Source organism: Cervus canadensis, chromosome X, assembly GCF_019320065.1.
Source record: "Cervus canadensis isolate Bull #8, Minnesota chromosome X, ASM1932006v1, whole genome shotgun sequence".
Taxonomy (NCBI): Eukaryota; Metazoa; Chordata; class Mammalia; order Artiodactyla; family Cervidae; genus Cervus; species Cervus canadensis.
The window spans coordinates 129,257,757-129,270,266 of NC_057419.1; the positions used below are offsets into that span (position 1 = coordinate 129,257,757).

Below are 12,510 nucleotides of genomic sequence, written 5' to 3' on the forward strand. Positions count from 1 at the left end.
CTTCCAAGGAAGCCATTAGCTTGGCATTCAAAACTCTCCCTGAGTGAACCTAAACCTACTTTTCTCATGTTTCCAAAAAATTCTTAAATGAGTATTTTGCCTACCTTCTATGTTATTTGGGGTTGACCTTTTTAAAAAATATTCTTTAAAACTGTTATTGCTTTTGCAGGTCCACATACTAACTGTGACTCTTCCCTGCAACCTACAGCTTTTTCACCTGCATCTTACCGTTCCTTTTACTTCAGACTCACTGCTCTTCCAATTCTCTGCAATCGGATATTCTCATACCCTTGGACTCTTCTGAACATATAGTAGCCACTTGGCTTGTTGAACTGTCAAGGGGAAATGTGGTTCCAGAGCCAAATTGTGAGTGCCCAAAGCTAAAGCCTCATTCTGCTTGCCTCCAGCTCTCATTCCCTCCCCAGGACACACACCATCATTTCATTCTGCTTTGGGGGTGATCATGGGCCTAAATGTTGGGGCCCGCACATGCATCCCATAGAGAAGGGACCCTCGACCTCACCGTCGAGGTCGATTTACTCTTTGGATGTTCAGTGATTTTGACCAGTCACACAGCTTCCTCCCCAGTTTCCCGTGTCCGTAGGAGGTGTACCCCCTAGAGTTCCGGCTTTAGGAGAACCGGTTTCGCCTTCGTCAACTCTGTCCTCACTGAGATTGAGACTTCATCCTTCTCCCCCTCAACCACTGTGTGCACTTTAAATAAGTGATCTGATCTCAAAAAAAAAGAAGAAAAAGGAAAACCAGAAAAAAATCTTCCCATGGTTCGTCTTAGAATTGGCAAGTGAAGGTGGACCGATTCCACCACCCGATCCTATTGCTTTCCCGGCAATTAACATGAGGCCCACAGCTTGCTTCTCACCCTGGCTCCCCGCGTCCCTTAGGGGTTTAATGACCTAAGCAAGTTCCCGTCCCTCCCCCCACCCCTGTCCCGTCTTGGTACGGCCTGTCCAGCGTTCGGCGTTCCACCCCCGTTCTTTCCTTCCAGGTTGGTTCAGCCCCGGTCTACTCTGGGGTGGTGCTAAGCCGGCGCCAGACCGACCCTCGACTTAGGAGAGGCAGTGCGGTTCCTCTAGGCGCTTCTCCGTTGGTTCCTCCGGCTTCCTCCGCCTCCTCACCACCCGCGGGGACCCGAGAGCTCGGTGTATGCCCCACCCCTGACCCCGCTAGAGACATGTCCACCCCGGCTCGGCGGCGTCTCATGAGGGACTTCAAGAGGTAACCCGCCCGGGACTCTGGGGGCCGGGGGCTGCGGCCGGGGCGCAGGGCGGGGCCGGCAGCGGGTTTGGCCGGCGGCGGGGGCTGGATAGCGGGAGGTGCCTGTGTTGTTTCCCTGAAGGTTGCAGGAGGATCCTCCAGCCGGAGTCAGCGGGGCTCCGTCCGAGAACAACATCATGGTTTGGAACGCGGTCATTTTTGGGTGAGTCTGCGTTCCGGGTGGTGGTGAGAGCTGGGGGACCCGTGTGCCCCCTGGGACCGGCCCGGTGCGGAGGCGGGGACTGAGCAAGAAGGTTTGGGGCTCGTTGGGCCTAGGCGCCTCCCCGGAGCCTGTGCCTCGATTAGCTCGGTTCCCGCTGCCAGGGGAACCATTTGGGGTTCGGAGGGGGGCGGGGCGGGGAGCGGTGGCGCTTCGGCTTGCCTGGGGTTTCGGAGCCCCAAAGCTCTCTTGGTAGTGGCTTTGCAACCCGGGAAGCGGTGGTTTACCAGAGGTGGGGCGAGCAGAGCTCATAATAGCCACCTCCTCAGATGAACCGGGGAGAGAGGAGCCCCCGCTGCGGGAACTGACTTGTTTCTCTCTGTGTTGTAGGCCTGAAGGGACCCCGTTTGAGGATGGTAAGAGAGTTTCTTTACCCACCTTTCGGGACCCTGATCTTCTGGGGAAAGGGTTTCCCAGTCAGCCTGGAAGTGCCTCCTACTTAATAACCCGCTTCTCCCTGGCCTCTGCCTACTAAAGGCTTGAGAAGAGTCCAGTCTGTGGCAGGTTGTTCTGGCTATTGTCCGCTTGACTAAAACTGCACCTTTTTCCTGCTGCTTAAAAAAATCTGAGGAAGGCAGTCACTTTTTAAAAGGAGCATGATACCACTGATGTTAAGGATTTGTGAGGTTTGGGTTGTGATCCTGCTAAATTCAGCACCACCACCCCGTCCATCAGGATACTGAGTTAGGATTAACCCAACCACTTGCTGATAGACTCGGAGACCCCAGGGACCATCTGGTTCAGAATTCTGTCATAAGGGTGGGAACTGTGTTCAGCAGGTGCTTCATGTGTGTTGTTGGATGTTGAATGGATGCAGGAATCCCTTGCACACAACTGTCTGGTTTCTACAATCTGACATTGAGTGCTTTTCAGTCTCACTGCTTTAAGATGGTCTTTAATGACACCTTCAATAGCCAGCTTGTTGTTTCATATTTTTAAATGAGTTTTCAGCATGTGCTTTTATCAAGACTTTATGATCAGTGATCTCAAGGCAGTTTCACAATTGAGGGGAGCCTTAATGTCCTCTCTTACCAGTGTCCAACCTACTTCAAGATACTACACGTACTTACAGGTACATGATTTTTAGGTTTAGGTTTGACTTTTAAAAACACACTAAGTTGCTTTTTAAGGACTTTTTAAAGCTTCTTGTTTTGATATAATTATAGATTTGTGTGGAGTTGTAATAAGTAATAATACAGAGAGACCTTGTATACCCTTCACCTGTTCCCCCCTCTCCCTTGGTAACATTTTGAATGACTGTGCACAACCAGGAAATTGACATTGATATAGTTTTATGTGCACTCAGTTGTGTGTGTATGTGTGTGTGTAGTTAATTGCTTTTGAAAGCTTAATGCATTTAAAAAGATGATTAAAAGTATTTGAACTGCTGATTGACATCTTTAATATTTGAGGTATTTTTAAACAGAAAAGGGTCTGTTATTTATTTTCTTCTCAATGCCTTGTATTCCTTTGGTCACAGAGCATTTGAGAGAGATCTGTACACATATGCACACACCTCCATTTGAAGGTGGCAACAAAAGCATTTCTACAAACTACTCAGTAGAAACAAAGTTGCCTAGTCAGATTGCCTTTGGATGTTACCAACCACAGGATGTTGTGAGGTAAATGAGTATCAACCAGTTCTAGGATTTGTCTCAAACACTCAGATTTCTCTAGCAGACTGTAGACAGTAACTTGGATACTTTTAGTTTCTTCTCTGCCTTCACATCCTGGGTAAATATCACTGTTCTTCAGTGCTTTGATAAAAAGAAATGACAGCAGGGGAGTGTGATCCTGAAGGCATACTACTTTGGTGCGTGCGGTAAATCATTTGAACTGATCTGATCCATAGCAAAAGCTAGCTAGGCTTAATTTTCCTCCTTTAGATCGGTGCTGGTTCTTCATACTTAAGCTTTATGTGCAAATTAGCTGTGTATTTGCTTTAGCTCCAGCAGGCTTTATTTTCATTGGCTTCTTTTTTCCTCCTGATTTTATTCGGACTGCTTTATGCTGGGCACAACTTTATTAATAGTACATCGCTTTGCTAGGGGTTGGCAACTTAAATATTTCAAGGGTGCTTCTCTTGCTTTAAGTGGTATGAATTGGAAAAGTACTTATGGAATCCATTATCTACCTGGACCTTCCCCCTTGACATTACTGGTTCTATTTTTGATGATGTGTCTCTCCACCCTTACATTACTGAAAGGAATTACTCAGGCTAAATGACAGTACCCTTTTCTGATTCATTCTTTTGAGTAGTCTGCTATCCCTGAATGCTTCCTCAGGTGTCTCGAACACTAACCAAGGTTACAAGAATTTTTTTTACCATTTAAAAATACCTCATTTACAGCTAGGAAATTTACTGGAAAGGCCCAATTAGGAACAAGTGGCATAGTTGATTTTGCTGTTGCCAATGTATGATATAAATCAACAGCTTCAAAACTACTTTTGCTGATTCCTTGTAACCATCTGGAGCAGACATTTCCAGAACAGCTAGGCCCTAGTTAAAGAGCTGAACTTTTAAAAATAGGAACTCTTCAAGGTATTTCAATTTAACTTCACACACTTGAAGTAAGAGGACTATGTTCCCAAGAGCTTAAACTACCAAACAAAACATTGGGGGTAAATGCGTCTTCATAAAATACCTTGGCATGTATGCTGAATGTGAAGGTTAAGAAACAATGTATTCTCCACCGCATCATCTGAAAATTGTGAATGGAAACAGTAAGATACTAGTATTTTATTTTTCAGTGGATGTATTCTTAAGAATTTGGTGTCTTTTTTTTTAACTGAATCACTTAGAAGTCCACAAGGGGTGTTCTTAAGGTACATAAATCCTGTAATGAAGGTTGGTTATTATCTGAAAAGCCAGACTTTTTCAATCATCAAAAAAATTTATATGTACTTTGCTTCCTCCTCAGGGGTCACAAACTGGTGGCTAAATGGCAGAAAACACCTACAGAGGTGCTTTCCTTGGCCAGTACAATATTTTCAAAAGTTGAATTTGTGACTGTTTTTAGGCAGAACATACACTAACCAAATCATTCCCTATTGCCATACATCAGCCATTTAACACATTTATATAGTTGTCCGGGTCCCTAGGTATAGATGGATTAATTCATACTTTCCTTACAATGTTATGGCCTCCTCAGGAAGATAAAAAAATCAGTACAGGTTGTGTACAATAATGGCAAGGCTTAAGTTTTCAGTTATTTTAAAGCCTATCCTTCTAAATATTCAGAGGATAAGCTTAGGCTCAATTGCATAATATTAATTCTAGGATTTTAAATATGCTTATCGTTCATTTTGGATCTCAGAAATTGCAATGAAACTTGTACTGAAGAGGTTCTCATTGTTTAATGCAGCTAAAAGTATGAAACATCCCTTTAAATGTGTACTTTGAGTAAGATGTGGGTAAGTCCTACTAATTTATATTCATATGGACATAAGCAGGTGGTTTCACTTCTCAAGATATTAAGTAAGCTGTTCTAAAAGACTTGATTAACTTCTTTGGTAGCTAGGTAACCACCTTGTTGAACTTTTCAGCAAGCAGTAGGCAGAAAGCTCAAGTCAAGGGTTTTGTGAACCACCAGCTTATGTTCTCAACTTGGATTTCACTGTGTTTGGTGTAGGTCAGAAAGAAAGTACTATCTAGTACTTGAATTCATTAATTGTATTTTTCTTACTGATGATGGTTTGGATTTTGGGGTTTTGCCTCCTTCAACTGGGTCTAGAGATGTGAAACTGTAGAATTTATGAAGTACTTGTTTTATATCACTGTGCATCTTTGCCTCATTTAAACCTCACAACAGTGTTATGTAGTGAGCATTATTATTAACCCATTTTACAGATGAGGAACTTGAGGTATAGTCAAGCAGCTTCCCCCAAGGTTTCATAACAAGCAAGTAGGAAAGCAAGGATTTGAACCTAGATCTGACTGCAAAGCTTCCGCTTTGCCCCACTGTTTATACTTATGCTTGCCTTCTGTGTGGCTTTACCACCTTTAAGTACCCTATTTAATGATGGTTTTAATTTAAAGTACCTGGGAGCTCTGCACACTATTAAATCTGTCCAATTTTAGAGCAATTTCTTGATGATAAATCTCTAAGCTATAATTTAAGTATATATCAACACTGAGCCAAATGTGTTTATACTTGAGATACATAAGGAAGCTCAAAGTTTTGAACTCACACTCATTCCCACTTTCTCTTGCATATTATAATATTAGTAGAACCGAAAAGGAAGAACTATGCTTTCTCCCTAAAAAATAGGAAGAGTTATGACCAGGTGGTGATAAAGGTGAAGTGTGTTCTGATGGACTAGAGCATGTTTATCCATTTCAAAATACTATACTGTTTGTCCTTAGTTATAATTCATAGTATCTTAAATCTGACTTAAAATTTTAGGGAGTAAAAATAGTTTGTTGAATATGTCTCCGTATGTTGCATTTTACATTATTCTGAAACTTTCGGACACATGTTCATACCAAGGGCACCTTTGTTAGCAAATTGTTTACTGTGAGTTTGCTGGTAGAAAACACACATTTTGGTATTGTTATATGTAACATCTAGGAGTAAAATGATTGTGATCTTTTTTCTTAAGTGGAAAGGCAGAATGGAAGCAAGGAAGAAATAAATTCCTAACTCTGAAGGAACCAGTAACACATTATAATCTTATTTGAAGTGTGGTCTATTGTATTAGAATAAGTAATGTATTAAATGGACCAGAGTAATAGAGTGGAACATGCATCACCTTATACCAGATAGTAACTGATTCCTTAAGATTACTTGAAGAAATTTCAGTCAGGAAAAAACAGTTGCCCAGTTGTTTTCTTGAATTTATTAAAACCAATTAAAAATAACATCTTGAAGGAAATAATCTCCCCGAATCACAACTTCCAACAATTCTTTTTTTTTTTTTTGGCTGTGCCTCATGGCATATGGGATCTTAGTTCCCCAACCAGGGAATGAACCCACATCCCCTGCTCCCCTGCAGTGGAAGCATGGAGTCTTAACCACTGGACCCCCAGGGAAGTCCCCCAACAATTCTTGAATTAGATCCAGCTTGTCTATTTCTTATAAATAAGTTTCTAACCTAGTATGTTTTAGGGCCTCCCGTGACCTTAGTTGACACATATTCAAGAAAAATAATTTGTTTCAATGGTAGCGTAAACAAACATCATTAGAAAGAACTTTACTGGAGATACGAATGCAATCTAATGTGATTTTTAAATTATTTCTGCCATTAATTCCCTCCATTAGTGTGAATTATTGAGTTGGTTTTATAGTTAAGTACCTTGTGAGTCATACTTAAGGGTTTTTAAGAGAGACTGTGAAGTTTTTTCTGGCTTACATTCAATTATGTTTTCATTATAGAGTTGCTATTACATGAAAAGGAGCCAGGGAACACTTTTATACTTATTCCCTGCTGTTTTAAAAATAATTTGATTGTTGATTTGTATTTCTAGCATTGGTTTTTGAACCTTTGTGCTCATTCTTTCTAGTCCATTTAAAAATCACTGGAGAATTTAAGATGACAGCTGATGAAAATTGGACTTTATTAAGGTCTTTCAGTCTTCTAAAGGAGGAAGGCCAAATTTTGGCTGTAGTTGCTTGTCATTTTAAGGATGTCTTCAAAATATACAGGGGCTAAAGTTATCCCGCAGGCAGTAATTTTGAGTTTAAGATAGCTGTATTTAAGTTTGGAGGAGAATAATGGAAAAACAAAAAATGAATCACCTTTGAGTGGTGGTTCTCACACTTCATTTTTAGGGCAGTTCCTAGAGCTGTACCTCTTACCTGGTCTCTTTCCTCTCTACTCTATATCTTTGCATTATTTCATATAATACTTGAAAAACAAGTCATGTAGCATTAAAAACAAAGTACTACTGAACAAAATGATAAATGTTTTCTTAACCCTTGCTTTTCTAATTACAGGAACCTTTAAGCTTACAATAGAATTCACTGAGGAATATCCGAATAAGCCACCAACGGTTAGATTTGTCTCTAAGATGTTCCATCCAAATGGCAAGTATCTCTTTTTAATAGAGTATTCCAAAATGCTGTACTGTTTATTTGGGGAAGTATTCCACATTTCCTATTTATTCGTCTGTAGAACCTGAGTATTTGTGTAGGCATCTTAATGTTTTCTGAAAGCTGGTCTTGTTCCTGGTGGCCTATTGCTGTCTTGGTCTAGGTCCTAGAATGAAGCTGTGAAGGGACACTGACTTTGTTTGGAATCTGAGAGCCTTCTGGTTTTGATGATTTTATCATTTACTTAATAAATTAAAATAAAGGTGTCCTTGAGGTTTCCTTTTAATGTAAGGCCAGATTGGGGTAATTTTGTGTTGTAATTATATTCACTAGTATTTAAAACAACCATTTTCAGCTTTGTGTGCATATCAGAATTAGCATGGAACATTTAAAAGCTATGGATGCCCTGGCCTCACTCCAGACCTGCTGAATATCAGATTCTGTGGTTAAGGTCCAGGTATACAATATATTAGAAAAGTACCACAGGTGATTCTAACTTAGTACTTCACTTTTTTTCCCTTCCTAGTAGCAAGCCTAGAACAACTTGCCTTTTATTCAGGTTAATATTCCAGGGCATCAGGTATTTTTATCTTCATGCCAAAACGAAACTTTGTGAACTCTGAGCTATCTTTTGTTATTTCAGTAAGAGGTAGTGTTTAGAAGTTTGGTGGAATGAATTTCCCATAAGCCTGTGGATGACTAGGAACCCTGTTAAAAAAAAATGCGTGTGGTTTCCTGGATAACAGGACAGTCTTTTCAGAATAACAAGCACTAAGTATCTTCCAGTTTTACACAAATTATATTTGACATTCTCTGATCATCCCAGTTGTTTCACTAGTAGTGATTATGACACTTCTTTTAGGAATATAATTGAGAAGCAGCTTAGGAATCTTTTGTAAACCTCAAAAGCAAAGTATTCTTGACTCTATTTGTCTTGACGATGATGTTAAAACCTTAATGGTTTTGTTATGTTTAACATAACCTACTTCTATGCTCTTAGTCTATGCAGATGGTAGCATATGTCTGGACATACTTCAGAACCGTTGGAGTCCAACCTATGATGTGTCTTCCATTTTAACATCCATACAGGTGAATTTTCCTTAATGTGACTATCCTTTGATCCATTTATATTAGCAATTGTTTTTTGAAAGTCATGAGCTAAGTAAAAAGTAGGTCATTAAGACCTAAGCCACCAGAAAACATATTTGCCTAGCTATAGCAGACTAATGTAACTGAAGATTACCATGCTGAGAGCAAATTTAGCTGCTACCTAGGATAATTCAAGTGATATATATCTAGGCACTGAGGAACTGACTTGTTACAAAATGTCTCTATAGTCTCTACTGGATGAACCCAATCCCAATAGTCCAGCAAATAGCCAGGCTGCTCAGCTGTACCAGGAGAACAAGCGGGAGTATGAAAAACGTGTTTCTGCGATAGTAGAACAGAGCTGGCGTGACTGTTGACCTGGGTGGAAGAAAAGAAGCAGCAGTCATAAGGAAAATATGTATCGATGTGTTTGTCATCTTCCTGTTCTTCAGTGTCATTACATTTACTTTATTAAAAGCAAAATAGCTGTTGTGCCGTTTCCATCTTCCCTTGCCAAGCTTTTCCTATCCCTTCTACCCTCTCCTTAAACATCAGAGAACACCCTCTATGAGATCAAATGTACTGTACCTGGGTTACCTGCAAAAATACTAATGCTTAATTTCCCTTCTCTTGTATCTTATTTACAGTGTTAGGGCAGTTTTGTGTTACTCTACACTAAGCTTTTAAAATGAGTTGTTTTACAAGTGGTGCTTATGCATAGCTTGATGACAGGAATGTTGTTTTTAACAAAATGATTGCTGAAGCCTTCACCCTGGCTGGTCCTTCACTTGTGTTAGATTTAGAAGTGAATTTTTGGAATATGGCATGTAGAAAAAAGGGAAACAAATCCTTGTAAACATCCACTTTGAAAGAGCAGTGGAAGCTTAAAAGGCTGTGATACTAAGATTTAATCAGTGTGAACTATTTTTTACTGAAGGAAGGAAGAATGTTAAAAGACTTGGCCAAAGGAGTGCCACAATCATGTTAACTCACACATCCTCTCCTTGCAAGATATTCACTGGACACACCCAAGCTAAGTTTCAGAATACTGCAGTCTTCTGGATTTTCACTTTTTAAAGAGGTGTGGGAGCAAAGGAATGGAAACAATCATTAGTTTTTAATTAAGAAGGTTGGAGAAACTTTAATCTTTTTAAAGGAGCTGTTCTGCCCTATGTAAACAAATTTATAATCCCACAATGTTTTTCTTTTAGTTTCAATTAACTCAAGGAAGGGAACATATCTGTGGCAAACTGTTTTCCACTCAAATCCTCAGTTAATGCTGCATGCTTTAGTTTCTTCCTCCCTTTCAGTATTATAAGAACATTAAAATCAATGTTTGCAGTCTTTTCTTTGAATATTTATACTTTTAGACAGTACCTTTAAGTAGCAGTGTGGGACAAGGCTTGTAAATGTTTTGTCTGATGTTCCATTGTCATCTTTTGTGCATTTATCACTCTTTTAAATCTAACTTTGCATAAGTAACCCATGTAAAAAATGTACATTTTTCAAAACTTGTAAATAAAAATAACCTTAAAATTTTGTAGTCAAAGTATAATTATATTTTAGCTGAATATGAATACAGATCTTGGGAGAGGGAAAAGAGAAGATATTGCTGGAGAGGACCTTTATTCTTTTCAGTCTTAAGTATTTCATGCTTTTTAAAACATTCTAACAGAATGTAAAACTATTCAAACAAAGTTATTTCAGCATATATTATAGGCAATTAAGGGAATGAAACTGCTAACTGGGGAGGATTAACCTGGAGATTTACCATCATCCTTAGAGACCAAGGTCTAACATTGATCCTGACATTCCACCTCTTAAAAAAAGCCTTAGCTTAAAAAATAAACTACTATAAAATGGTATTTTAAGTCTCGAGTAAAGTTTGGGAATACAGGTATCCTCAGTGTTACCTTGTTTAAACAAAACTTTCTTCTGAGGAGCAACCTAGTTCATTTTATAGAGACAAGGACAATGACTGGAAACTCACTTCTTAACTTGGTTGGGGGGGTGGTGATAAATGAAATTTAAGTCCTTCTGGTGTATTTAAAGGAGATTCAACATGAGGGAGCTCATCCTACACTGAACACATGAACTGGTTAGATTCACCTGGGAACAATGTCCTTAAATACTTTCTCGTAAGTTCATTTCTGCTTCTAAGTAGAATGACATTAAATCAGTATTTGGCAGATTAGTTTTACATAAATTTCTTCATCCTACTGTGGCTGGATTTTTTTTTTTTTTTGGCTGTGCTACATGGCTTATGGTTAGATCCCTAACCAGGGACTGGACATGGGCCATGGCAGTGAAACCACCAAGTCTTAATCACTGGACCACCAGGGAATTCCTGTGGTTGGGTATCTTGAATATTGACACTGTTACTCGAAAAAATTAAGGTGAGATTGGTAATATCCATGTTTATTATTTTTTTCTTTCATACACCTCCTCAGAAACACTATTCCCAGTATCTTTCATGGGATAATCCTTTTAAAATCTTACAACAGCGTCAACAAACTGACTTCCCCAAAGCATCATATCCATGGTCAAAGGCACCACAATTCATTCATTTCAAAGTTTAATGCATATTTGCCTTTTTTCTTTACAATTTTTTTAAACAAATGCCACAGGCTAACAACGCCATACACTAATTTGTAACAATCATAAATTTAAAACACATATATGAGGGCCCCTTTCAAATGGCAGATTGAACTTGAATCTTCAATTCTGCACCTGCTGGTATGGCAAAGGGAGTATGATGAAGAGCTAGAGTTGTAATTAAGAGTCCTTTATTTAGGACCCATCTCCAGCTTCAAGAGTTACTCATAGCACAGTGAATAATGTACTGTATACTATTTTTAAAAGAATCCCAACAGAATGCATGAAATTTCCATTCATTTTGTAATCAAAGGGGAGGGGAAAAAATCTAAAAAGTAGATCTGTGAGCCTTAATGCTATAAATATATATGTAACTGAAAGCAGAGTTAGTTCCTCAGTATAATTTATTCAAACAAAACTTAAAGCTGCTCATGTACCTGTGCAGGTTTTATAGCAAGGTTACAGTACTGGGTTAAAATGACTGCTGTCTCATGTCTCAAAGAAAGGGAAAATATAAGAACCAACAAAAAAGGGACAAATAGAACAGCAAGGTTGTTAGCAGCTCATTCTTGCCAACCTCATTTCTCAACATATTCTCAAGCGGAGTTAGATGACTTCACCCTAGTTCCACATCAATACCAAGGCTGATCCTAAGAAGTTAGGAAATGTTGACCCTCAAACTGAGAACCAAATATATACTTGGCCCCATTGTTTCAGAGCTTAACTAACTACATTAATATTCTATTAGTTTTAACTTATACAAATAAACCAGATTTATATAACATTACCCTACTCCTCTGGGCCCTGAATCATTTTTGGGAAGAGGAAAGAAATGTAAAAAGAGAAAGGAGTTTTTACACTCAATCTCCAAAGCCACCCTTACCCAAGAAAGGTGAAGGTGGGCTTTTCTAACGCACTAATTGAACCATAGCTTCTCAAAGTTGGCATGAGACTAGTAGGTAAAAAAATAATCCTAAAAAATCTATAAACATTTTAGGTTAGTTCCCTTTGCCACTGTTAAAAGATTAAGGGCCAAAATAAAATGCACACCTCATTTCTCATCCTACCAACATTATGAAAGGCCAGACACTGTAGGACAAAAGTTAGTGGGAAGCAAACATCACATACTGTGTTAATCATTGTGGGTGACTGAAAGCCATAGAGATCCAGGCATAAAAGAAAATCCCCTTCTATTTTTTACATATTGATTTAAGTACAATGGACAGCTTCTTAATGCAAAATACACGTAAGAAGGGAAAGGAAGTTGTTCATTGTGGGCCAATTACATGTCAAGTTTGG

At 39.2% G+C, this 12,510-nt stretch overlaps 1 protein-coding gene across 1 annotated transcript; it reads left to right on the forward strand.

The window, feature by feature from the left end:
• Positions 1-992: 992 nt before the first annotated feature.
• Positions 993-10,152, forward strand: UBE2A (ubiquitin conjugating enzyme E2 A). Its single transcript, XM_043458506.1, has 6 exons — positions 993-1,236; positions 1,358-1,438; positions 1,826-1,851; positions 7,432-7,521; positions 8,528-8,616; positions 8,865-10,152. The coding sequence occupies exons 1-6, from the start codon at positions 1,193-1,195 to the stop codon at positions 8,991-8,993; spliced, it is 459 nt and encodes a 152-aa protein (XP_043314441.1). The 5' UTR covers positions 993-1,192; the 3' UTR covers positions 8,994-10,152.
• Positions 10,153-12,510: the final 2,358 nt, after the last annotated feature.